The 27,512-nt window shown below is 41.5% G+C and overlaps 1 protein-coding gene and 1 non-coding gene across 9 annotated transcripts in view; both read left to right on the plus strand.

Moving 5' to 3' along the window:
- The window catches only part of PITPNC1 (phosphatidylinositol transfer protein cytoplasmic 1), a 270,335-nt gene that overhangs the window by 168,005 nt on the left and 74,818 nt on the right, over positions 1-27,512 (plus strand). For all 8 annotated transcript variants that reach the window (XM_037809087.1, XM_037809088.1, XM_037809086.1 and 5 more), the window contains one exon: positions 7,211-7,282. In XM_037809087.1, the coding sequence (XP_037665015.1) occupies positions 7,211-7,282 (72 nt within the window). The remainder of the gene's footprint in view (positions 1-7,210; positions 7,283-27,512) is intronic.
- Positions 17,935-18,040, plus strand: LOC119515075. Its single transcript, XR_005212970.1, has one exon. It is a non-coding gene; the product is annotated as a U6 spliceosomal RNA (small nuclear RNA).

Raw genomic sequence — 27,512 nt, forward strand, 5'->3', positions numbered from 1 at the left:
GTGGGTTCCATTGAGTTTGGAAGACAAGTTAAAGATGTTCAGATACTAGATACAAAGGAAGCTGGTCACTGCAGGGAGCAGATAGCAGCCAACGCTAGCAAGAGGGTGGTACAGATTCCTCTGGTTTGTGAGGATCTAAGCTAGAAAATAAAAGACAGGACATCTTCTGCCTCATTTTCTTGATTTCTCCATGACGCTGATAGTAGTTTTAGGAGACTGTGGGGACAAAAAAAGTACCAAACAAATCTGGATGTAATAAACTGAATGTTTTTATGATTCTCCCACTGCTTTGTTCTGCCAAACCATCTCTCTAGCCAAGAAGAGAGAGAGAGAAAAAGATTTTTCATGAGAAGGAGGATTCCAGATCTGGAGTGAGCCCAGAGGAGGAAGGAAGGCTGGGGAGGGACTGAAGTGACTCACTGATGATCTCCCCTCCCCTAGGCTCAGGGGCAGGAGCACTTCCTGGCCTCTCCCCCTGCTTTATCACCCTGCTCCAGAGTCAGGGTGCTGGCCCCCTGCCTGGCACACAGGGTCACACCTTGAGCCACACCTGGAATGGAAGGAGTCAACCCATGTTCTTGTTTCCTGCATGAAATCAGCAGGGGTGGAGGGAGAGCTACACAAGGACAGAAGGAGTACCTGTGCAGAAAATGGAGTGCAAGGCCTTCAGGGAAAGAACAGTGGAAGGACGGAGCCTGGCAGATGTGGCAGCACATCCTCAGCAGCAGCTCAGTTCAGGGGGTCAGAGCAAGGCTGCAGGAGACTCTGCTGGTTTGAATGGTGTCCCCTCAAATCCATGTCCACCCAGAAGCTGTGAATGTGACCTTTATTTGGAAACAGGGTCTTTGCAGATATAACCAAGTTAAGATGAAGTCATACCGGATTAGGGTGTCCTTAGAAGAGAGAAATTTGGACACAGAGACCAAGACCTCAGGGAGAGGGCCAGGTGACCACTGAGGCCGAGACTGGTGTGGTGCAGCCACAAGCCAAGGAATGCTGGCAAACACCAGAAGCTAGGAAGATGCAAGAAAGGATTCTCCCTTACACATTTCAGAGGGAGCAGTGCTCTGCTGACACCTTGGTTTTGGACTTCTAGCCCCCTAACTGTGAGAAAATACACTTCTGTTGTTTGAAGCCACCTGGTTTGTACTTTCTTAATGGCAGCACTAGGAGACTGAGACAGAGGGAGACAAACCTGCCCTGTGGTTTGGCCACTGCCCCCTTCTGTGATGGTCTCCTGCCTGTTGCCACCGCTCTTGTGAGCCTTCTAAGAAATACCCATGCCACCCCCCCACCCCCACCCTGTTGCATCCTTACCTGCCTCCAGCTTTGTTTTCTCCTCCCTATATAGCCCATGAGAACTTCATGGGGAGAGGCCTGGGGAGGGGTACAATGGGGTATAATTTCCCAAGTCCCTGATCTGCCTGGCTCTGAACATCCATTATCTCATTTAACCCTCACCTCCCAGCTTGGTTGTCTCCTTGTTATAGATGAGGAAACTGAAGCTCAGACGGATTAAGGAATTTGCCCAAAGTCACACAGTTAGTGAAGAAAACTGCTAGGGTTTGAACTAAAGGACATCTGACACCAAAACCTGTCTCTATTCTTTCTAATGAACTGCCCATCCAACTGCCTCCCTGGGGACTGGGGTGCATGTTGCTACATCTGGACACCAGCCAACAGCAAGTTTAGTGCCGTCAGTTACTGGTAAATATCACCCTGGGCTGTAAGCAGTGGCCATTGACGCAGCAGATGGCATCATAGGTGCAACCACCAAGTTAGAAAGAATACAAACTCCCCACTTCCCTGGACATGTTCAGACCTCAAAGTGAGTGATGCTTTATTCAGGTGAAAGCCAGATGGGTGATTTCCCGGCGGACACCACAGTTCCTCTGCACTCCCTGGGAAGAAGGGGAGCAGTGGCCAGATTCTTGAGGTTGGGCATTGTATTGGTTTTCTGTTGTACTTATAATAGAGTTCCACAAATTTGGTGATTTACAACAATACAAATTTATTATCTCCTGGGTTTGTGGGTCAGGTGTTTGGGCACAGGTTAGCTGAGCCCTCTGCTCAAGGTTTCACCAGGCTGAAATCCAGGCATCAGCCAGGACTGCAATCTCATCAGAGGCCTGGGAACCTCTTCCAAGTTCACTGGTTGTTGTCAGGATTCTGTTCCTTGTGGTTGTAGGACTGGGGTCTCTCTCAGCTTCTAGAGGCTTCCCTCAGATCCTAGCTACATGACCCTTTCACAAAGTGGCAGCTTACTTCTTTAAAGCCAGCCAAAGAATCTCTGCTTCTTTTTAAATGAAGTCTTATTGAATGGAATATGTATCTGCAGAGTGACTTTCTTGTCCCCTTGGTATAGGAGTCTTCTGAATCCCTTAAACATCCTCCAGTTTGAGCCAATGGATGCCACTCATGATGTTTCTCTTCTTGGAGGATGCTCAAAAATGGGTATACCAGGGTTCCCAACCTTTTTTCCCCACACCCACACTCCTGACAGTCTCCTCAGTGATTCAGAATCCCCCCCGCCTACGGGAATATGTTAGAATCCCTTGTGGGTGGTGCACAGTTTGAGAAAGTCCATGGTTGGGGAGGTGAGGTGCTCCCTTCTCCCCTTGAATATTTGAGAATGACTAGGTTAGATGGTATATCCCAAGCTAAAGCAAGGCCTTTAGCTGCAGAAAGCAGATTTGAGCAATGTTGAACTCAAGGAGATGCTTCAGTGTCTGTAATAACTTGAGGGCTGTGGCTTATGACATTCTCAAGTCATAAGAATGGCGTTGGGGGGTGGGAGAGGGATCCTCCTGTTGAAATATGAGTAAGACAGAACCAGAGCTTATCATCCGGCTGGGGAGTGAGACACACATGCAGCTAGTTGTAATGATGGAAAATAAGTTCTGTGATCCATACAACACAAAGAGTGAACTCTAATGTAAACAGCAGGCTAAAGTTAATAGCATAATTATAATAATATTGTTATGTGAATTGTAACAAAAGTACCACACTAATGTAAAATGTTAAATACAGAAAATTGTGTTTGTGAGAGGAGAGTATATGGGAACTCTGTACTTTTTGCATCAAATTTCTGTAAACCTGCAACTGCTGTCATAAAAAAGGAAGAAAAGAAGTGCTGCCATAAGGGTGCAAACAGAACGCTGCTTACCCACGTGGAATAATCATTCTGAAGTGGTGTTTGAGATGGTCTCTGGGTAAGGTTTAGGATGGAAATTTCAGTCTGAGAGAACTGGAGGGGAGAGGAGGAGCATGGTGGCCAGAAGTGTTGAAGGGAATGAGGAGTCCTCTTCTGTGACTGAGCCAAGGGAAAAATGTAGGGCAGCGCCAGAAAGAAAATTAGAGCCAGATGTAGAAGACTCTGGTCTTTCCTTAAGGAGGGGAAGCCAAGCCAGCAGGACCTGGGGGTAGATTGGATGTGGTGGATGAGGGAGAACATTCTGAGTTTGGTTTGAACCTTTGGAGATGCCTGTAGCGCCCTTGTTGGAGATGGCCCAATTGGCAGCTGGAAATGTGTGGAGAGCAGTTGGATTTGGACATGTCGATTTGAGGGGCATCCACAAAAAATGGTCATGGGAAAGTCAGGAGCAGATGAGATCCCAGGGGAGAGAGTTTGGGGCAAGGAGAGGAAAGGGTGGAAGCTTCGAGACCACCTACCTTGAAAGGATGTGCGAGGGAAGGGAAGCCTGAGAAGGAACAGCCTTCCGGGAAGGAGGAGTTAGTCATGTCAAACAGTGTGGAGAGGTTTACCGGTTGAGGATGGAGAAGCCATGTTGGTTTGGTAATTCTTCGCTAATCAGTCATTTCCATATCATATTGCACTGGTTGAGAATAGGTGGGAGGTGAAAAATTAAAGACAGCAAGCACTGTGACCACTCTTTGAATAAGTGTGACTGTGAAGACAAAAAAAGAAAGGGAATTAACTGTAAAAGGAGGAAGAAACATAATCAAGGGAACTTTGTGCATATTTGGTTTTTAAGAAGATGACCATTTTTGTTGTATTTTTAGGCTGTGGGAAGGAAGCAGGAAGAAGAAGCTAATAATTAGCGAAACAAAGTTCCAGAGAAGAACTTTATGATTACTGGCTATTTTTTTTTTTTTACTGTGCACCTACTACATGCCAGACACTGTTCTGGGGTTTACCCTCTGTGATCTCACTGATGTTCTCAGTGCTCCTACAGTGTAGATCTGATTGTCCCCATTCTATGAATAGGGAAACTGAGGCTGGGAGTGGTGAAGTAATTTGTCCAAGTCAATACACCCTGGATTTGAGCCCCAGTCTGCTGACTCCAATCTATTAGTTCTTTTCATGATAGTATTTTTCCAATGGAATATAGAAGGGAATGTCTCTGATTCACAGAGGATAATAAGAAACATTTAAAAATAAGCAGAATATTTGCCATGAATGAGGGGGAAGTTGTAGGTTTTTCTGTCACAGGGTCTGTGTCCTTCTCATTAAACTAGGAATCAAAATTATCAGCTGAGAGGGAGGAAGCCAGGCACGAGATCTTGAGAGGGGAAGGGATTTAGAACAACTGCAGTAAGTGAGATACAGTGAGCCAACCAAGGAGAAATGAAAGGCCTTGCTTAACAGTTAGGGCACTGCTAGGATTAGCAGGCTAGATTTTTAGGGAAGCAAACCTGCTTGGAGATGGCAGAAGCTTAGCTCAGGATGCGAACTTTAGTGATAGCTCTGAAAATGCTCCGAGCGCAGTGAACTTCTGATTTTAACGTGAGATACCTGCACACTCCAGGACTCCTAGAACCAGCCATCAGATACCCCAAGAGGAAGTCCCAAACCACCTGCTAAAGGAGAAAACACTGACCAGTCTGAAGTTGACCTGTCTGATCCCAGTTCTCCTGGGGCCTTGCCGAAGCCAGGTGCACACGAAGCCTCGTGGCAGGGCTGCCACTCAGATATGAAAATAACTCAAGTCCTTGACTCAAAAATAACATCTGCTAGTTTGCATGAGAGTTTTGCATTTCATATTTGGGTTTAATACCCAAATGCTAAAATTCATTTGTTTGACTTAGTTAAGTGGTTTAGAGATTCAACCTATAAAAAAACTGTTTGCAGGGTTCCACTCTGATGCACCCAAACTCAACTCCCCACCCTGGAATGGCTCTATTCGCTCACTATCTGGTACTGTTTACTTAGTGGATTAACTCTTAGATGAGTTGTGGGTTAGAAAGTGCTAAGTCAGTTTACCTATAGGCTTGACATTTTTGTAAGGGTCTCTTGCACCTCCCTAAGTGCACATATCAATCAAGGGCCCCCCTGTGGGATTGGAGCTGCCCTGAGTCCTCCGGGGTCTTTTTGGGCGATGAGCATCAACTCCTTCTGAACTCCCTGGGCTGGGTATGAGGGCAGCAGTTACCAGGTGAGAGGTTTGCAAGAAGACAGCAAAGAAGATGTTAATGAATAATCGCAGGGCCTCATTCTCTATAAAGGCAATTAGTGGGATTGATTGTTTCTGTGTTTCCTTAGTCACAGTCCAGACTGCCTGTGCACTCAAATGAAGACAGATGAATGCCGAGTGTGCACAGGCATGTGATGTCAGGAGACTTGCCGATGGCTTGTCCGAGCCTCTGCCTTCCCGGACAGACAAGACCGGGGTCTCCACTGGGCTGAAAGGGGAGCACAATCATTGTGGGGGTGAAACACTCATGGTGAGGGTGGGTATTTGTGGACTGTGGGATTTAGGATAACCCACTCTCTGTTTCCTTTTCCTGCTGTGCATAATGCAGTACAGGATTTTCCAGCTTGAGTGCGGCCTTAGCATCCCCTGGAAGACTTGTTAAAACACAGGTTGCTGGGTCCGGTCCCTAGAGTGACTGATTCAGTGGGTCTGGGATAGGGCTGAAGAATTTGCATTTCTCATATGTTCCTGGGTCCTGCTGCTGCTGGTCCACGGACCACTTTGAAAACCATTGGCATAATGGTCAAGAGCGCAGACAGGCCACCAGGCTTTCATTCCTGCCCCTGCACCTTACTAGCTGTGTGATTATGGCCCAGTTACTTAACATCTCTGTGCCTCCATTTCCTCATCTTGAAAGCAAGGATGATAATAGTACCCACCTCAACGGGTTATTGCAAGGAGTAAATAATTGGTACTTGAAAGCTCTTAGGGCAGGGGTTTGTATCAAGTACATGCTCTGTGAGTGTTGGAAAAATAAATAAAGGACCCATATGTGCAGTAGCTCCCCATGGCCATTTTACCCATTGATCTTCATCCCATCTTGGTGGCCAAGAAAGTTCATGCCCAGCTCATTGCCAGCGGGGTGGAGGTTGCATCATCATCCTTCAAAATCCTTTTCTCAAGCTACCTTAACCTTGAAATTCTACTGAATGTGTCGAATACAGCTCACTGAGACCCAGATGCTAGGACTGCGCTGCATTGGGGTTTCTCTCCCTTGGGTGAGCAAAGAGAGGGGTTGCCTTTTATGGCCAACCTCAGCTCCAGCCTCCTCCCAATCACTGACTGTTATTGAATGCTTATGCCCCCAAATATACATTTTATACATGTGATTTTATTTAACCCTCACAGTGTTCCTATTAGGTAATAATTATTATCCCTGGGTTAGTACTGCTGGGGTTCAGAGAAGTTAAGTTACCTCAAAGTCTATTAACTGATAAACCCGAAATTAAAAGGCAGGTCAGCCTGACTTCAAAATTCATGATCTTAAAGCTCTACTGTACCACCTCCCTAATTTTATTTATTTTTAAAAATATATATTTATAATTGTATAATATGTAATTATATCATGACATAAGGAACATAATAAGGTAGTAATTAGTATGTTATATATTAAAATCTATATATGTGTATAAGATTAGGGCTGGGTAACCAGATTTCCAGCCATGGCAACTGCTCCCCAAAGTTAAGTGCCCCAGAACAAGAATTGGCCACTTTGAATGATAATAGACTCATGGAACATAATCCCTTTGGAAATGTCCCCTTCCGCCTCCTGCCTTCCATTGCTGGTTATTTGCTCTGGCCCGACTTCTGGAAGGAATTGTGTTCAAGTTCCTAAAGCACTTTTTCTTGTCTGAATTTGGATATTAATGTGGGATTATGACATCTCTGCTCTAGAACAGGGCTCCCTTCCAATGGGCCAGGTATGCTGCCGGAGTTTCTATTGAATATGTGAAGCGATAAAATGCTGAACTAATGCGAGTTTCCTTTTTCCATAGTGTTCCTTTCTGCCGAAATTCTCCATTCACATAGAAACCAAGTACGAGGACAACAAAGGGAGCAATGACTGCGTAAGTAGCCCCACCTCGTGCCAGCCCAGGCTGGCCCTTTGGTCTCTGGGAGTGTGTGGTCAGGACCAGCGGCAAACGACCTTCATCAGGGGCCTCAGAGACCATCTGGCCTTTGGCCTCAGAGGCTTATTGCTCTGGGATTCTCCCTGGAGCTATTTTGTTGTTTAGCTTTTCTTTCTGCCCATTGTCATGCACTTTCCGTGGGCCTCTGTGCAGAATCTCTGTGACTTGGAATGATGTCACTCAGGGATGGAGAGACGATAGGGGACATGGAAGTCCAGGATTTGGTTTCTGGAGCAAACATCTTCTCAATGACTTGTACTACTCACAAATATGAATACAATCATATGTGCATGTGTGCATGCCATATATATTTTCTGGCTATGCTTATGTACATATATATTTGCATACACACCTGTCCCACTCTAGAGTCAGGAGGTACCCCTGAAAAATATTTACTTCATTCGGTGTTCTGATTCTTAACAAATTTCTGCAAAGTACCGTGTTTATTAGTATTGCAGAAAATCCATCTTCTGACCTAGCAGTTACCCGCAAACTCTTTCTTTTGGGGTATACATTTTCAAAGTCCCATCTCTTTTTTTGCCCTCCCCAGAGCCTCACCCTGAGATTGGGCTGTGGCTTCCGTCAGGACTCAGCCATTGAGGGGAAGAACCTCAGTCTAGAAGCTACAGGGTTTCACCTATTAATTTCTACCCCTTGCCATGCTTTGCATTAGAAGAGAGTGACAAAGATTGAGACTGTATCAAAATAGGCAGGAAAGCTCTTCCCATAAGTGACCGAGGTGTTCTCTGAAAGTGGTTCACTATTCACTTGACCCAGAAAACCCCACAAAATCATGCAAATCAAGAGATTCAAATCTTCGTGTTCCCTTTAAGAATACCCGAGAAACTGCTCAGACCATCAAGGGTATGCATATTAAGAAAGCCACCAAGTATCCAAAAGATGTCACTTTACAGAAGCAGTGTGTGCCATTCCATCATTACAATGGTGGTGTTGGTAGGTGTGCCCAGGCCAAACTGTGGGGCTGGATGCAGGATCGGTGGCCCAAAAAGAGTGCTAAGTTTCTGTTGCACATGCTTAAAAATGCAGAAAGTAATGCTGAACTTAAGGGTTTGGATGTAGAGTCCCTGGTCATTGAGCACATCCAGGTGAACAAAGCCCCCAAGCTGTACCTTCACGCTTTCAGAGCTCAAGGTTGGATTAACCCATAAATGAGCTCCCCCCGCCACACTGAGATGATCCTTACTGCTGTTACTAAACCAGAAGAGGAGGTTGCACAGAAGAAAAACATATCCCAGAAGAAACTCAGAAAACAGAAACTTATGGCTCGGGAATAAATTCATCATAAAGTAAATGCAAATTAAAGTTAAAGCAGAATGTTGGTTGTCTTATTACATGTGTTAAATATTTTTTTTTAATATGTAAAAAAAAAAAAATAGGCAGGAGAGAGAGTGTCCTGACAAGGTGTTTCCTTTGGTGCCTTAACTGAGCCCAGGGAATGCACAAAAGGATGCAGGATGTCACAGAGGTCCCTAAGTGCCAGGAGTGAAGACCAAGGATGCCTCAACACCATCAGGTTGGAACCTTTCTCTCCTGTGAAAGCAGTCACTGGGAAGAACTGAGAAACAGGATGGCTTTGGCCAGGCCTACTCTGTGGTTCTTCCTGTTGCCATCTTCAAGAAAGATGGGGTTAGTCCTAGGCATGAGGCCTAAGCCGCAGGACATGTTGCCATGTCATCTGGCTTGCTGGCTGTTCTGCTGGGCTACTTTGCGAAGGTCATTTTAGCCAACCCCAGGGACACAGGTTGTCCCATTCAAGGTGGAATTTGCATAGATAGAGGGTGAGTGGGTCCCAAGTGGTGTCACACCAGCTTGGGAAGGAGGACGTTCACTCATTTATTCATTCATCTATTCAGTTTTCAGCAAGGGCATATCAAGCACCTATTTATATATCACTATATGAGTTACAGGGGTGGTACTTAAAACACAAGACTCATTTCCCAAACTTCAGGTACTCACAGTTTAGCTGGGGAGAAAAGACCAAAATATTAAGTGACTAAAAACATAAGCATGATAATGGGCTCCTTTTCTTCTGTAGTAAGAGCCACCCTGGTCAGCCCTTGGAATAGTAAGAGCTGTAGGGTTGACTGTCATTGTAGGCCCATCTGTTTACAAGAACTGCCTTTCACTTCAGCTGCTCAAACTAAGTTAGGAAACCTGGAGTTTGTCAGGGGTCGGCAAACTACTTTTTTTGTAAACAGAGTTTTCTTGAAACAGGCCATGTTTATTTGTTTATGTATTGTCTATGGCTGCTTTTTGCACTACAGTGGCAGAGGTGAGTAGTTGCGTCAGAGACAGTATGGCCTGCAAAGCCTAAAATATTTATTATCTGGCTGTGGTGGCCTGGAGTTATGTATCCTAGACAAACATGTTCTTAATCTTAATCCATTCCTGTGGGCGTGGCCCAACTGAATCAGAATGGATCTTGATCCTATTACTGGAGGCCTTTTAGAGAAGACCACAGAGAGAGAAGCCAGGGTAGAAGCAAGAAGCAGGAAATCACTGGAGCTTGAAAGAGAAAGAAGATGCCACCATGTGCATTGCCATGTGACAGAAAAGCTAAGGACCAAGGAACACTAGCAGGCAGCCCTAGAAAACCATTGTCTTTGGAGAGAAAGCATCACCTTGCTGACACCTTGATTTTGGACTTTTCTTAGCCTCAAAACTGGAAGCCAATAAATTCCAGTTGTTAAGCCAACCCATTATCTGGTATTTGTTTTAGCAGCTGGGAAACTAAAACACTTGCCCTTTACAAAAAGTTTGCTGACCCTGGTTTAGAGAGAATCACATCAGAACAGGACCCACCATGTCTCAAAATCTGACCCCCTGATACATCTCCCCAACCACTATCCCAGCCATATGCCTTCTCCAGAGCTCCTGGAACTTTCCCAAAGGGAAGAAGAATGCAACAGGCAGGGATATGGTCCTCCCACTTATTTCAGGACCAACCGCTTGTCAGCAGCCTGAAATCAGAGGCACTTTGCTGGCCAATCTCATCAAAACTATAATTCTAAAACTTGAACCCTTTTAAAAACTAATGACTTTTTTATTGATAAATTAATACATGGTTATAAATTTTGGGAAATACAAAAAAATGGGAAGGGAAGGGAAGGAAAAAGGAAGGAAGGATGGGAAGGGAGGGAGGGAGGGAGGGAAGGAGGGAGAGACCAGTAGTAATCCCACAATTCAGAGATGGCTGCTGTTAGCATTTTGTTCATGTTGCAGATTATATATATCTATATATTTAAATTTTATTTCTAAATTTCCAAAATCTACAAATACTCTGTACCCACCAAGCAACAGCTTTCCCCCTTTCCCCTTCCCAAAGCCTCTGGTTACCTCTAATCTACTTTCTGTCTCTATGAATCTGCTATTTTTAGATATTTAATATATGCGACATCATACAGTATTTACCCTAAAGTGCCTGGCTTATTTCACTCAGCATAATGTTTTCAAGCCTCATCCACATTGTAGCATATATCAATACTTCATTTATTTTTATGGATGAATAATATTCCAGTGCATGTATATACCACATTTGGTTTATCCATTCATCTGTTTAGGACACTCGGGTTGTTTCTACCTTCTGGCAATTGTGAATACTCCTATTGGGGTACAAGTGTCTGAGTCCCTGTTTTCAGTTTCTTTAGGTATATATATCTAGGAGTGGAATTATTGGGTCATGGGGTAATTCTATATTTAACTTTTTGAAGAGCAGTTGTATTTATTTTTTGCCATTTTTTTAATTCATTAATTTTTTAACCAACTCCACAAAAACTGAATCATATGTTATTTTTGTCATGTCATAAATATTCTTACCCAGTATGATTTTTGATCACTGCAGTACATCCATGTTTAAATATACATCTTTAAACAATAGCCTGCCACCAGATATTGAAGTGGGCTTGACCATTTTGATGTAGCTCTAGTTCTAGAACATTAAGAAAAGGGTGATATAGAGCAAGTGTGTCCAAACAAATTCCCTTGCTTTTCTCTTTCTCCCTGGCTCCGTCCCCATGAATTAGTTCAAAACAGCTCTCCCTTTGTAGAGGTGCAGAGCAGACATGCAGCCTCACCGTGATCCTTACAGGTAAATAGGACCAGTGTAATCTGGTTTTATCCTCTGCTTGCTTCATACAGTCAACAAAATTCACATGGTGTCTTTTATTGCCTTGAATTCTATCTTGGCAGGTGTTCAGTTCTTTTCACTACTCTCCTAGGAATTTAAAATACCAAGTAATCCACCAGACGTGCTTCAATTCAGGATGTCCCACCCACACCAAGGGCGAGGCCGCACTGAGCCCCTGCTGTGCAGTCCTTGTCAACACAATTTGCTTCCTCCTGGAGAAATGCCAGTTATTATACCTGGCCTGGCTCCTTCTCCCCAGTGCTGACTCGGAGACTGCCCGTTTGGCCTGATCCTTCTCTCTCTGTCATGGCCCCCAAGTTTCTCGAGTCCAATTCCTACCATCTTGTTCCATTAAAGTGACCCTAAATATGTGACTGTCTGAGTCCTCACTCCAGCGTTTGCTCTGCTCTGCTCTGTAGACCCCCCGGTCTTGCTTTGAGACCTCCGGGCCAGAAGATCCAGCCCGAGGCTCACTTAGACATCTTCCTTTGCTTTTCGCCCTCCTCTAATTTACATATTCAGCAGCAGCTGGTGACCCCCCAGCCTGTTCAAGCTTGGTCCTGTTCCGGGGAAGCTGCAGAGGAGGGCTTGGTCAATTTTTATTCAGACGGAAATCATTTTGATGCTTAGAAACCAGAATATGAGAAATATATATTTATCTAATAATACTTTCTTAGTGAAAGATAGGTTGGTCCAGGGGTTCAAAACTAGAGCCTTAAGCAGTGAGCATTTGCTGGCATGCTCCTTTTGTGTCCAGGCTGAGTAGGGAGGTTTTCGGGGGGCAGAAAACAAAGCAGAATTGGATATTTCTCTTGTCTTGCCACGTTGCCAAATTATTTAATAAACTCACTTCATCTCTTTGCATTCTCTAGATATGTCTTATCATTCAGCCTCCATCCTTTATACTGCTATCTGCACCCTGTTTCCTCCCTTACCTGCCAAATATTTAATGAAATTGGTGATGATAAGAAGCAATCATTAACCTGAAAGACACTGGTGATAATCATATTGATTACTAGTTGAATAGAGTACATGTTGTCATCTTATTATCAATTACTGTGTAAGTAATTTATTTTACATGATCCAATGTCTAGTGAAAAAAAATTAGTGGCAGCATGACTAGATATAGATACATTCTCCTTGTTAAAATAAAACAAGTATATTTATGATTGTGGAAACCTGCAAAATGTGATTTCATTAACTAGGACACAGTGGGGAAGGTGTCTTAAATTGAGGCTCGTTTATTTTATGCACATGCTGATGAGAATTATTTAGGGTTTAATTAGGGCTCGGGAGGATGGCACCACGCCAAGGCAAGGTTCTGTTGTTTGTCCGAGGCCATAAATCTAGGCCTGGGAGAGCTAGCACTTAGCACTGCTTGGTTCAGCTGAAGTCGAAGTGGCTCGAGTGACAGCCACTGCCAGGTTACTGCATTCAGCGAGGTTAATGGGGGGACAGCTTTGCCTTCAGTTCCTCTTCCAAACTAAACAGGAACCATTTAGAGCGGTGGTTCTCAGCGTTAGCTGCACACTGGACTCACCTGAGAAATTTTAACAACTATTTGTGCCTGGGTCCTACCCCGAGATTCTGATTTAATTGGTCCTGGGTACAGACTGGTCTAAACCCGCCAACGCCCTTCTGGAATGGCGTTCACCCTGAACATGGATTCTCCAACTGGATGTGTGTGTAGTTTTAAAGAGTTCACTTCCCCAGCTGAACCTGATAACATTCTCTTGGGGGACGGGTGCAAAGGGGAGGGGGCAGCATAGAATATGCCACCCCTAACCCATTTGAAAATCTAGACCAGTCGTTATCAACTGTGGCTGCATAGTAAAGTCATCTGGGAAAGTTTTAGCAAACACTGATGCGATGGTCCCGGCCTCAGAGGTTCTGACTTAATTTGTTTTGGGTGGGGTCCAGGATTGGGATTTATAAAGCTCCCCTAGGTGAATCTACAGGGCATCAAGGCTAAGGGATTATCTGAAAGAATTATAGATTTGAAGAAAATATTTAAATACTAATTAAAACCAACTGCGAACACATAGGCAATCAGATTCTTTGCTTCTTCATACTCTCTGAAGTAGAAGAGTTTGCCAAAAGCGTGTTTATAACCATTCCCCAACATACACTCAAGGAAAGGGCCTTAGGGCACCAAATCTATTCTCCTAGGTCAAATATCGTCTAGGACATTATTCCTCAGCAAGGATATTCCTCTGATCAGATGGCAAGAATGCCCAGTTTAGTTCCTGGAAGTGCAAGGCCCTGCCCTTCACACAGATCTCCTTGGAGGTTGCCTAGAAGAAGTATTTGGAATTTATTTAGTTTCTAGTTCAGCTATTTTGTGTAATGAAAGAACACATACATTGGAATCAAAATCGGTATTCAAATCCCAGCTATAAGATCTTAAGCAATCCTCTGATCAAATAGGAGTTTTGGTGTCTTTATCAGTAAAATAAGTTAATGATGCTTGCAATCATGGAGGATTCACAGAGGTTCATTTACATGGAAGCACTTGATAAACTCTAAAGTACTATATACAGATATTAGGTGCTGATACTGGTGTGGTCATACCTTGGGATTAGTTGCATTAATGATGACTTCCTGTCATTAATGGCTCCGATTTTGTCTATGAATTGTCAACAAACCTTTTGTTGTTCAATAAATATTGAGTGCCTACTAGATGCTGTGCATTACAAGAGGCACTGAGGATACAGCGATAATTCAGATGAGTCCTCCCCTACTTCTGGAGAGGGAGAAGTGGAAAAGAATCACAGCTGTTGTAAGTGCCAAGTCGATAAACAGGATGATGGGGGGAGCTCAGCCTAAAGGCCATGTGCTCAGTAAAGGCTTCTCAGAAGAGGTGACTAGGCCACGTGAGACCTGAGTATAGGAAGAAACCAACCACAGAGGGGCTTTCCAGGCAAGGGGAGAGCAAGGACTAGGGCCCCAGAACTGTCAGAAAACCAGTGACCAGAGCATCAGGAGTGAGGGGAGACGGGTAGGAAATGGGATTGAAAAAGGAGTAGAAGCCAGACTGTGTAAGACTTCCGGCCACGGCAGAGTTTGGATTTTGGTGTAGTGGGAAGCTATTGAAGGGTTTTAAACAAACAAGTGACATGATATGATTTATGGGTGTTTTTTTTTTATTTTAATTTTAGAATAATTTTAAATTTACAGTTAAGTTGCAAAGATAGAATAGAGAGTTCCCCAAAACCCTCCACCCAGCTTCCCCTATTGCTAACATGGTACATTTGTCCATGGTACATTTGTCAACACTAAGAAATTAGCATTGGTACAATACTATCAGCTACAGACTTTATTCAGATTTTTACCAGTTTTTCCACTAATGTCATTTTACTGTGCCAGGTTCCAGCCTAGGATACCATGTTACACTGGGTACTTTGTGTTTTTAAATGTTTACTGTGGTGGTTCTGTGGAAAATGGGTAGAAAGAGAGCAAGAAAAGAAGCAGAGAGACCAGCTGACTGACTTACATTAATCCAGGCTAAAGATGATGGTGGCTCCAGTTGGAGAGATGGCAGTGGAGAAAGAGAGGAGGGAGGGGCACATTTTGGAGACAGACTAACTTCCCATTGGATTTAATGTGGGGCATAAAAGGATTATAAAAAGGATAACTCCAGGATTTCTAGTTATGTCTTTTGACCCTCGGTGGGTGATTGTGCCATTACCACAGTAAGGGACAGAGGAGGAGAAGCAAGTTCTGAGGGGAAATCGAGAGCTCCATTTTGTACACAATTAGTTTGAGGTACCAGTGAGACTTCCAAGTGGAAATGGCAGGTAAGGAGTTGGGTATATGAACCTGAAGTTCAAAGAGAAGCCTAGGGGAGATTAGATTTTCTGATTTAACTACAGAGGTTTACCAGAGAAAGGTTTTGAGGAAATTTCTTCCCCTGGGCATCTCTTTTGGATGAACTGAGTAAATCTCAGTGCTTTGATGTGGCTCAACTTGGATTGCCTTGGAGAAAGGGCCAGAAAAGTCTCTTCTTGACCACAAGTAGCTTCCATAAATGTTACCATCTGAAAAAGATGGAATTTCATCTAAGGAGAGCTGTATTTATTGAGGATTTGTTATTATAATAGTCATCACAAAGTCTTTTTCATTATTAGTATTAGTATTTGTAACATCAAGAGAACAACATAGATGGATGTAAGATTAAGTAATCTATTAACACATTTCAGAACATACTGAAATTAGTTTGTAAATCAGTGGTTCCAATGAGAACTGTAGAATCCATATTTGCAGGTCTCTGAAGCTGATTATCTTTTCCTTAAATGGCCTATAATTGAGGATTATAGAAATAAAAAGCTCTTGCTTTATTTTTAGACATGATCTCTGATGTCTTCAACTTTTCAGGTTCTGTTTCTAAGCTTAGATTATTATAACCAGCCACCTACAATATCTGCAGTTTTCTCTAATAAATCAGTCCATGCTAAAAAGAAGATAGCACAAAGCACATGCATTAGCATTTTGGATGGATTATCCACTTTGATGCCATGAAGTGGAAAGTCAATGTCCCTACTCAGTGTGTGTCTAACGGTGTCATTCTGAGGAGAATGGAAAACTGATCATATTTGATTCCTTAAAATGTTTCCATTGGCATTTGTGATACAATTTGTGACCTGAGAGCTGGATGTGAAAAGCACATGTGCATCCACCCAGCAGGAGGACCAGTCCAGCAGGAGGGCCCACTTTCTCATCTCAGATGCATAGTCACAATGCAACTTATCTGTGCATGCAAAGAAGCTAGAACTTAGTAGCGGTCGTCATTATTAAGATATAGCTTAAAGTGGTATACTGCTTTTTGTCAGAGCCTGGTCCATAGGGCTGTGATAAATCCAAAAAGCCCTGCCAGTGCTGATGTGTTAGTACCAAGGATTAGGAAGATGGTTAACCAAACTAGTCAAGAGCAGCATAATAAAAAGAAGAAGGAGAATCATGGTTGGGAAACCAGAAATCAGAGCTAGAAAAGCAACACCAAGTATCAAGGTCTAGATGACCATATTGCAGCTATTGTAGTAATAATTAGCTCAGGCTAATCATCAGTGGAGGCTAAAAACCATTGAGTGAAACAGTATCTGGGAACAGGATATTGACAGTTTCAAAGTACCCCCCTCCCGCCCCCACACATACATCAAGTAAGCAAATTTAGCATCACCAATAATGGGACAAATTGACATAATGTGGCTCCTGCTGTGACACACTGAGAAGGGCACAGTCACCTATTGATTATCTTTGCCAAAAATGTTTACGCTGAATTCAATCATGAGGAAACAATCAGGCAAGTCTAAATGGAGGGCTGTTCTACAAAACCACTGGCCAAAACTCTTCAAGACTGAATGTGTCATTAAAGACTAACCCTTACCCCTGACCCCTCAAAAAAAAAAAAAAAACTATGGAACTGTCCTAGATTTTAAAGACACTAAAGAAATTTGACCATTAAATGCCTCGTCCTGGTTTTGGACCCTGGATTTGGGTGGAAGGAGAGGGAATACAGAGGAAAAAAAAAGGTATTATTGGGACAATTGGGAAAATTTTAACATAGACCATATAATAAATAAAAGAATGGTTTAGTATTATATCAATATTAAGTTTTTTGCCTGAGATCACTATTTTGTGCATATGTAGGAGAAGGTCCTTGGCTTAAGGAGATGCATGCTGATATATTTAGGAATAAAGCATACTCTTATTTATGTGATCTGGCCAAAAAAATTTTACTGCCTTAAGAAAATATTAAAATTGAGGAACTATTCAATTTCACTGAGATGTCAAATAACTTATCAAGGTCACACAATGAATCTTTTTCTTCTTCTTTGGTAGCCATGAAGCAAAAATTTTCATTCATCTCTCACCTTTCAGTGCATGTCCTGATTTCCTGATTTCATTAATGAAACAGAAAAAAAAAGTTAGCCTCCTCATGACTCATCAGTATCACCACTGATCCTATTGACCCAAAAGATAATTATGAAGCAGGAGACTTTTGAATGTCAGAAACCCTAGGTTCTCTCTGAATGATATAACACTCTGGGTTGGGTCCGAAAGTTTTGAAGAGGCAGGTGGAGGCCATTCAGGCTGGACTTCTACGAGTTTGGGCCGAGGCCACATTCCTCACCTAAATGTCTCTGAACCACCTTTTTCTGTGTGCACCCAACCCCAGAACTTGTGCTGTATTGTAACTGCTCATTTAACTGTCTGTTCTCCAAGTAGTTTAAAGCTCTTTGAGGGCAGACACCAAGTCTTTCTCATTTATGGTTGTATCCAGAATACTGGTACATGATATACGCTCAAAAAAGTTTGTTGAATGACTGAATGAAAAAGAAGTCATTTAAGACTAAATTGAGAACAAGACAAGGGTATCTGCTAATATCTCTACTATCCAACATTTTAGAGAGAAACTAGACAATGCAATTAGAAAAGAAAAAGAGTGTATACTTTGGCAGCACATATTCTGAAACTGTGACGATACAGAGATGATAAGCAGGCCCCTGGATAATGATGGCACACAAATTCGTGAAATCTTCCACAGTTTTCTTCCTTTGTGTTAGAAAGAAGAGGGAATAAGAAACTACACATCTCTCTGCTTATTTTATGAAAACAAACAAAGGAAGGGCAAATAGAAACAAATGAGATTGGTTACCTATAGGGGTTGGGTTGGAACAGCCTAGAGAGATGGAGAGAGACGTTGTACTTCTCTGAATATACCTTTTTGTATGGTTTGATTTTCAGAATCAAATAAATGTTTTATACACTCAAAAATAATAAAACGAAATCAGCAAGGAGTGGGGGAGAGTCTCTATAAACTGGAATGCAAACAGAAATAAATGCATTTTAAATGAATAGAATGACCACACTGAAGGGGGGTAAAAAAAGAACCAACCCAAATAATTTTTGGTTATGCAATTCTTTGACTACACACAAAAGGAGTGTAAACAAATATTGAATTCTAAGTCATAAATTTGCTTTTTGCTGTGGTATGGGCTAGCAATACTGAAACTATTTTTGATGTAAGTATGAGTAAATATAATGAGGATGATGGGAGCCAGGTTTCTTACTGCTAGAGAAGAGAGTTATAAATATGCACAGAGAGAAGACCAGAATAAATGCTGGTGGTGTTGGAGTGGAATTGGAGATATCAGTATGAATTAATGATTTTTACATAGATGTATTGTGTGTGTGTGTTTATATGTATATAGTGCTGACTCTGAAAGGGGCCTAGAAGAAATGATACCCCAGTAGCAATGAGCACATCTAGCCCCCAGATCTTGGTTTCTAAATACTACTTCCCACTAAAAGGAATCAGAGCTCCTTGGAGAAATGCTTGATTCCAGGGCTGGGACAGGGAAAGTACAGGATGAGCCTGGAACACTTTGTTATGATAACATGTCAAAAGCACAAGAGCTAGCTTGAAGGGGTGGCCACTGGCCAAAGTTAGCACAATTTGAGCATCAAAACAAATATTGATAGTAACACAATATGATCTATTGAATAAAATAAAAATCCCTGAGTCCATGGTACTTTAAAGAAAAGAAAACATAAGTAAAGGGAAAAGAGAAAGATCATCCTTACAGTAGAATACCAACTAATAAATGTTAGAGAAATAATGGAATACATAGAATAAAAATCACCATTTCAAATATAATAATACTTGAGTTAGGCGGAAATCATCATTGGATGCTAAAACTAGTGTGTGAAAATTTGATGAGGAATAGGATATGTGCATAGTCTCAAGGCATCTCTCCACAAATTACGTATTAATTGAAAAGGGAAATCTAGTAATTTTAAATAGAAAAACCTGGCAGACACCACCTGCATCAGGTGTCTTTAGCATTATCAATTATGGGGCAAACAGATAATCAAATGTTTCCTGAAAAGGACACAGTATCATTTCTGAGGTATTCCTGCTCAAAAAAAGGTGTAGCCTGAATCTAATCATAAGGAAACATCAGACAAACCCAAATTGATGGGATTCTATAAAATAACTGGACTGTTCTCTCCAAAAATGTCAAGGTCATGAAAGACAAAAAAAAGGCTGATGAATTGGTTTAGATAAAGAGAAACTACAGAGACAAGATAACTATATGTGGTATGTGAACCTGGATTGGACCCTAAACTGGGGGGAAAATAGCCAAAGGATATTACCAGGACATTACCAAGGATATCATGATTGGCAAAAGTGGCATGTGTACCACAGATTAGATAATGATATTATGTCACAGTTAAATTTCCTGATTTTGATCATTGCACCTTGGTTATATAAAAGAATGTCCTTGTTCTTAGGAAATTCACAATGAAATCTTTAGGAATAAAGGGATGTGATGTCCACAACTTACTGTCGAATGTGAATGACAAAGCACATGAGCAAATGTGAGCAACTGAGGAATCAGGTTAAAAGGCATTCAGGAAATTTTTGTAATATTCTTAGTTTTTCTGTAAGTTTGAAATTATGTCAACATTTAAAATTACAATTATTCTTAAGAATAAAAAAATTGAAACAGAAAAGAGAAAGAAAATAGTGGTAAAGGAATGTAACTAAAGAGACATCATTTTTTGTTATTTGCAGACAGTGTGTCTGAATTGAAAATCTTAAGAGAATCGACAAATGTCTAAAACTGTTGAGTTCAGAATGATTACTTGATGTAAGATCTTCACGTAAATAATCATTTTCCTATATATCAGTAATAATCAATTAGAAAATATAACAGGAAAAAAGGCCCTATTAACTATTCCAACACAACTCTAAGCTACCTACAAACAAATCTGTCTTTTTTAGAGAAAATTATTCTCTAAGGACATAACAGAAGACCTGAATAAATAGCAAATACTCCCTTCATGGATGGAAAGACTAATTACTATACAGAAGTAATTCTTTCCTAAATTTTTAATCTCCAAGTTAGATGTAATTTCAATCAAAATCCCAATGGGATTGTCACAGCTTGATTGTAAAATTCAAATGGGAGAATAAAAGTCCAAAATAGGACAGATTTTAAATAGAGAACAAGTTAAGGGAGGTTCATCCTACCAGGTAACAAAATCATATTAATAAAGACAATGTGATATTTGTACAAATATAGAAATAGATAAAAGCTGAAAACGTGAGTTTGGGACTTAGTAGTGGTGTCTCGAATCAGTGGTGAGAAAGATAAATCACATCAGATCAATTGACTTTCGTATAGAAAAATAAAATATTAGAACCTACCTCAAACTTAAGTGTGGAATACCATCAACATCATTTAAGAACATACTGTTTATGGATACATTTATAAAAATATGGGCCAGAGTCACAATAAATTCATAACCATCATCCTGGAGAGTGAGGGGAAGGAATTTTGACTGTAAGTGTGAAACTTCATTTCTTTAGGGGGAAAAAAAAGAAGGGGCAGAATCAGCATCAAATGTGTCCAACTGTTTACATGTGTTCTTTTGAGTGGTGGCTAGTGGCTGTTTGTTACATGACCCCTAGTGTTCTTTGAAGTGTTGGTCTTTTGAGTTTTGAAAAAAATAACCCATCTGACTCTTTGTTCCATGAAACCCAAACCTCTCCTTTTTTCTGTTATTCACTCTCAGCTATAGTCATTGGCTTTGCAGTTGGTCCTAAATGTTTGCCTTTTTTCCCATTATACAAGATGTAATGACTATGGGAAGACAATACACTTCACTAAAATTTTAAAAAGAAAGAAAGAAAAAGCACAGCTGCTCTCCTGTTTGTTTACCTAGAGCTTTGGATTTATGTTTGTTGAGCCCAGTTGCTGGTACCGTGGGGGAGGGGTTGTTAATGGCAGATGATGACCAGCAGTGTTTGGGTCTTGGAGTTTTAGATGGGGCCACCTTAGGAATCTGCCAAAAGGTAGCAACCGGCCGGATGCATTTAGCAGGACAGTGTACTAGACTCAGAAATCACAGGCGTTGGACCCAACGGGTAAAGTCCGGGTGATAATGGACTTTACCATTCTGAACTTCCTCAGCTGTGAAAAGGGGAAAACTCACTTCAGAGGACTGTTGGAAGGATTCAGTGAGATGATGCAAGTTAAGTGCCCGGAACACACAGGGTCCAAAAATGGTGGTTCTTTTCTTCTCTTTAATTTCAGTTATGCTTCATGGGAACCACTGCAGAATTGGACTCTTAGAGATCCACAAGTGGAGAAATTAATTTGGGGACTTCTTTTGGAGGGAAGATGCTAAGTGGTCAAATTTCTGAAGTCTTCAGCCCCGATTCCTTTCCTCCCTCCAGGGTGCAGCATCCTCAGGCACGAGTTGATAAGCTGCATGTCTCTGGGAGCTTTCTAGTTTCACTCCCCAAGGTGAGGGAGGGAGTGGTCATTGGCCTAAGCCTCCAGCCTGGAGATTGGGAGTTCTGGTTTCAGACCAGCCCTTCTTGGGGTCTCATTCACCTGTAGGGGAGCCTGCTTGGCACAGCTCTGCCCCAAGAGGTGAGAGCCACCTGACCTTGTTGCTCCAGGTTAGTAATCAACAGGATGGGGCAGAATGGTCAAGGGATGAGGGCCCCAGGCACTGGAGTCAGCCCCCGCCCACCCCGGGTTTGATTTCAGGCTTGGCCACTTAGCAGGAAGATCTTACCTCTTTGTGCCCCCCTGTAAAATGGGCATAATAATGGTTCCTACTCATAAGGTACTTGTGAGGATTAAATGAGTTAATCGTGAAAAGTGCTCACAGTGTGCTTGGTACACATAGTAGGTGTTCAACACAGTAGCTGTTACTGATGTTTTCATACTTCCTCAATTCTAAGGTGCCCTATTGTTTTTCACATTTTAACAGTCCTAAAAATGGAATGTATCTTAGGGTCGATGGCATCTTGCAATTATAAGTGGAAGCATTTTTTCTTTCTTAGTGGTGCAATCAGTGACATCTTAAGTTCAGTGAATTCATCACGATACTCTCCTCCTACGTGGGATATTGAGGTGTTTGTCAGGAGCACCTGTAAGCACTGAATAGCGTTCACATATAAAATGTGACCCTTGAACTGGATTCTGCCAAAGAAAAGTCATTAAGTAATAAGCTCTTCAGTCATTCAGGCCTGGAAGGTTGTTTGTTAACTTTTTCCAAGGCACTGACAGGCATCCTAGTCATGCAATGACTTGCTAGAACTCTGAAAAGGGAGTAGTTGAATCTTCCTCCGCTCGCAGGTTCATAGCCATCATCTTTGTAGAATGGATTTCTCTCTAAAATCGCTGGATGCCATCTATCTGATATACATCTTCAAGGACAAAGTCCCTTCTAGTATTTTAGTCCTTAAGAAAAAGTGGGGCACGGAGATATGATAGGAGCTGACCTTATAGAAAAGAAGTTAATGATTTCCAGTGGATGAGGTTTCAAAGCAGTTTTTTTCATTTTGCTACACTGAAAGCACTGCTTCTCTGCTAGTACACAGGCTCTGCTTTTGCAGCGTGCTTAGTGTCAGCTATTGCCCACCAAATTCTGTACTTGATCTTTAGAGGCTGATAGCAGTTCTGTCTGTTGAACAATGTTAAGTTTTAAAATCATATTTAAATCCTATTTCCCCACTAATGCCCACTGAAGGCCTGTTTATAGTCCATCAGATTTTATAGCCATTTGGTACATAAATTTATTAAATATAAACTTCATGGAGCTGCATCTGAAAATTTTTCATCCTGTTCCCAGCCCTCTAGAGTCCATCGTAAATACCTTTGTAATATGCAGACCATTATCTGGAGTACTTTTGATTATCTCTAGCTCTGATGATCAGATTATTAATAAATTGATGTTGAAAAGCATCAACTAAATGCCGTCATGGAAAAGGATTTGGGGCGAAACCAAATAATTGACCATTTGGTGCCAAAATTTTTTTTTGCTCATACGTAGGTTCAAAGGAGAACAGAAATCTGCTGTGAATCTGAGTTTATTATTAACTCCACTTCACCTCGGTTGGCATGTGAAAACTGGAGTGAAATATTGAAATGAAATTTGAAATGTATTAATGAAGGTCCTCAGGAATGAAGGAGACTGTGAAGATTGATTTTCACAGAAATTTAATTTTGATCTCCAGGTGAAGGCTGGTTTTCAGCACCCAGCTTATTTGCTCTAGAACCATCTGGGTCTCTTGAAATAGATGATGTCAAACCAGATACACCAGTTGCACACATGACATGCCTTTGTTGGGGCTTTTTATAATAGTTTGAAATACAAAACACTATTACTTTAAAAAAGAAAAAAAAAAGGCAGTCATGTGGTACCCAGGAGTGACTTAATATTCCACTTTATTTAAGAATTCATCTAACTTCATGTTGCTTCCTCTGTCTAAGATTTGCTCTTACTATTGGAAAAATCTATTCTCTCATACAATTAAGAATAACAAATTAATTAGTGATCCTCTTTGGGTACAGATATTTGAGAGTTACATTTCATGCCAGATTGTTCTCTAACTGCCCCGAAGACCATGTCTTCTGGTACCTGCTTTGTAAATTTGCACCATAGGATATTGAGGAGCAGAATGTACATGGGTAAAAGATATCATTATGTGCTCGTGTAAATCAGAATGTCCAATGTAAAGGACCTTCGCAACTCTGTGTGCTTTATCTTGTACTGCGCCTATGCCCCTACTGATAACACATATTTAGTTACATTGGACAAAGCCAAGAATTGTTTTTTTGTGTGTGTTTGCGAAACATTCAGGGACTTTAACAGATTTCTCCTGCTGCAAAGTTGCAGTAATGTACTTGAAGAATCCTGCGATGTTTCAAGGGCAGTCAGCGCCCACCTTGAGAGATGGGGAAGTCAGAGCAGTTTTCAGCAGACCTAGATTTACTCATACTATTTGCAGCCATTATTCTAAACCAACAAGAATGTAAAGTCTTCTAGTTTAAAGACTGTTCCCTTGGATTTTCATGTTCTCTAGAGGTCTAGCAAATTCTTATGGTTTAAAGACTCTGCCCTTGAATTTTCCTTGCTCCCTTGGGTCAGTTTTAAAAACGATAAGGAATGTTCTGAATCATAATTAATATAAGTCATCTATCACAGTTCCTGATGTTTAGTAAATATTAATTAATTAGGTGTTTAGTAAGTATTAATTTTCTTCCCCAATTTCTTGTCTTACCTTCCCAGTGGGAATCTGAAAAGTCCTTTATTTTTCAATACCCATTGAAAGGGAGGATTATCTCAATAGTACATTAGTTCATTTGTTGAGCATCTGTTTGGCCCCGGGAATTATCAGTCTAATGGGGAGGCAAGTACTATAATTACAGTGTAATGTGCTGTGGAGAACGCAGGGTGGAGGGTGAGTTTGGAGAGGTAGCCAGGATTTTGGTGCAGAGAGAAATGAGTTGATAAAAAAAGATTTTGGGGTAGATTAAATGAGAGAGAATGCAGCCCAAAAGTCAAAGCAGTGACATCAGAAATAGATAGGAAAGGATTAATTAAGAAGAGGGAGAGTCGTCAGGTCTTGATGCCTGATTGGATTTGGGAATGAGATGGGGTGGCTGGCTCTAGGGTCTGGCATAACTCAGGATTTTGACATGGATTGGTGGTGGTGCCACCAACTAAAGCAATAAATTAAAAAAAAAAAAAAAAAATGACCAGGGACTGGGGGATGAGGGAAATGGGGAGTTATTGTTTAAGGTGTACAGAATTTCTGTTTGAGAAGATGAAAAAGTTTAGGTAATGGGTGTTAGTGATGGTAGCACCAACTGTAAATGTAATTACTACCACTGAATTGTACACGTGAAAATGGTTAAAATGGGAAATTTTGAGGCAATAAAAAGTGTAAAGAAAAGAAAAGAAAAGCAGCGTAGGAAAGGTTGATGAGTTCAGTTTTGGCCTAACGAAGTTTAAAGTGCTTCTGGGAAATTTAGTGAAAATAACCAGGAGGAAGCTGGATATATAAATCCAAAGCTCAAGACTTATGTCTGACCTGGAGTTCAGAATTGGAAGTCATAAAGTAAAGGTAATTTTGAAGCCATAAGAATGGATGATACTACCCAAGGGATACATGAGGGGTAAAGAGAAAGGGTGGAACCTATGGGAATATAAACATTTAAGGGGAGAGAAAAGGAAAAGCATCCCATAGAGATGGATTAGAAGGAGCACCCTGAGAGGTAGGGGGAGAATCAAGGTGTTGGGAAGCACAAAGGCCCAGGAAATAGCAGACATCGAGAAAGAAATTGTACTGATGCTAATAGCAGAGTTAAAAGAACACGAGAATTTAAAAGGTCCTGTTGGTTGAGTGATAAGGTCACTGGTGAAATTTATGAAAATGAGTGCAATGGTGGAGACAGAAGCCAGGTTGCAGGACATCAAAGAAGAATGCAGAGATGCTTGGCTACGAAAGGAAAGTAAGGAATTGTGCCAGAAGGGGACACCAGGTTGAGGGGAGAAGCCTATAGAAGATGTCTCATCTTGGTTGCAAAGCATGTTCATGTTGAGACACATCTCCTGTGTTCCAAACACAGAGCAATGACAGATTAAATATGAAAAGAGAAAAGCACAACAACAGAGCTAGACTCATGACATGAAATGGGACAGAAACTCAGGAGGGGGAGGCATGGAGTTCCTGGACTATGAGTTGGGGAGCAGGCAATGGCAGGTGTTGATGTGTGTCTCATAAGGTAATGGGACTAAAAGTACTCCAAGAAAAATGAGGCACCAGAGTCAGGCTCACTGTTTGAAGAAATATTCTGGGGTGGGGCTTCTCCACTAGAGAAAGGAGGTTGAAAGAATCTCCTATGACTACTGCCTCAGCAATGACTTTTAAAGAGGAGGAAGACACAGAATCAATCTCAAGACCAGAAACTGGACCAAGCTGCCCACTGGTCAAAAAGACCCTGAAACTTAATGGTAAGAGAGTTAGCCAATATGATCAACAATTAGAACATGAATTTTCTGCAGACAAAAAATAATTTTATAGATATGTCCGGTTAAAATAATGTTTACGCTGCTAAAAGAGGAAAATGAAAATAAAACTTCCATTTTTAAAGTATGAGAAATTAAGAAATAAAAGCTAGCAGAAAGGAAACAAGGACTGGGGATTTGGGAATGGAGTCATTGAAATAAAAGATTCAATAGACAGGATAAACTCTAGACTAGACACAACTTAAGAAATAGTGAATTGGAAGATAGTATTGGGGAATACACCCACTTCATAGCACAGAAATGTAAAAAAAAAAAAAATTTAATAGTTAAATAGAGTTTTCAATCTATGTGCTTTCCATTTGTTACCTCATTTAACCCTCCATTAACCCTGAGATAACATCATTTTATCTGGGAGTAAATTGGAACAGAGGGAATGTGTATAACTGGCCCAAGGTTGCACAGCCAAGTGGGAGGATTCAACCCTAAACAGTCTGGCTACCCTCTAATACCTCCCTGAATACAGTGGGGGGTAAACAAAAATAAATCTATACCTAGACACATTGTCATAAAACTACAGAGTATCAAGTTTTTTTGTTTTTTAATGTTAAAAGTTAATCAAGATGAGTTGAGCCCTCTACCACAGGATTTGCCCTTGGGAAGACTGTTGCTGCAAAGGAGAGGCTAGGCCTCCCTATAATTGTGCCTAAGAGCCTCCTCCCAAATGCCTCTTTGTTGCTCAGATGTGGCCCCCTCTCTCTCTAGCTAAGCCAACTTAACAGGTTAAATCACTGCCCTTCCCCCTATGTGGGATCAGACACCCAGGGGAGTGAATCTCCCTGGCAATATGGAATATGACTCCCAGGGAAGAATGTAGACCTAGCATCGTGGGATGGAGAACATCTTCTTGACCAAGAGGGGGATGTGAAAGGAAATGAAATAAGCTTCAGTGGCAGGGAGATTCCAAAAGAAGCCGAGAGGTCACTCTGGTGGGCACTCTTACGCACAATATAGACAACCCTTTTTAGGTTCTAATAAATTGGGGTAGCTGGTGGTAGATACCTGAAACTATCAAACTACAACCCAGAACCCATGAATCTCGAAGACAATTGTATAAAAATGTAGCTTATGAGGGGTGACAATGGGATTGGGAAAGCCATAAGGACCATACTCCCCTTTGTCTAG

The sequence above is a fragment of the Choloepus didactylus genome, chromosome 18 (genome assembly GCF_015220235.1).
Source record: "Choloepus didactylus isolate mChoDid1 chromosome 18, mChoDid1.pri, whole genome shotgun sequence".
In the NCBI taxonomy this organism is placed as follows: Eukaryota; Metazoa; Chordata; class Mammalia; order Pilosa; family Megalonychidae; genus Choloepus; species Choloepus didactylus.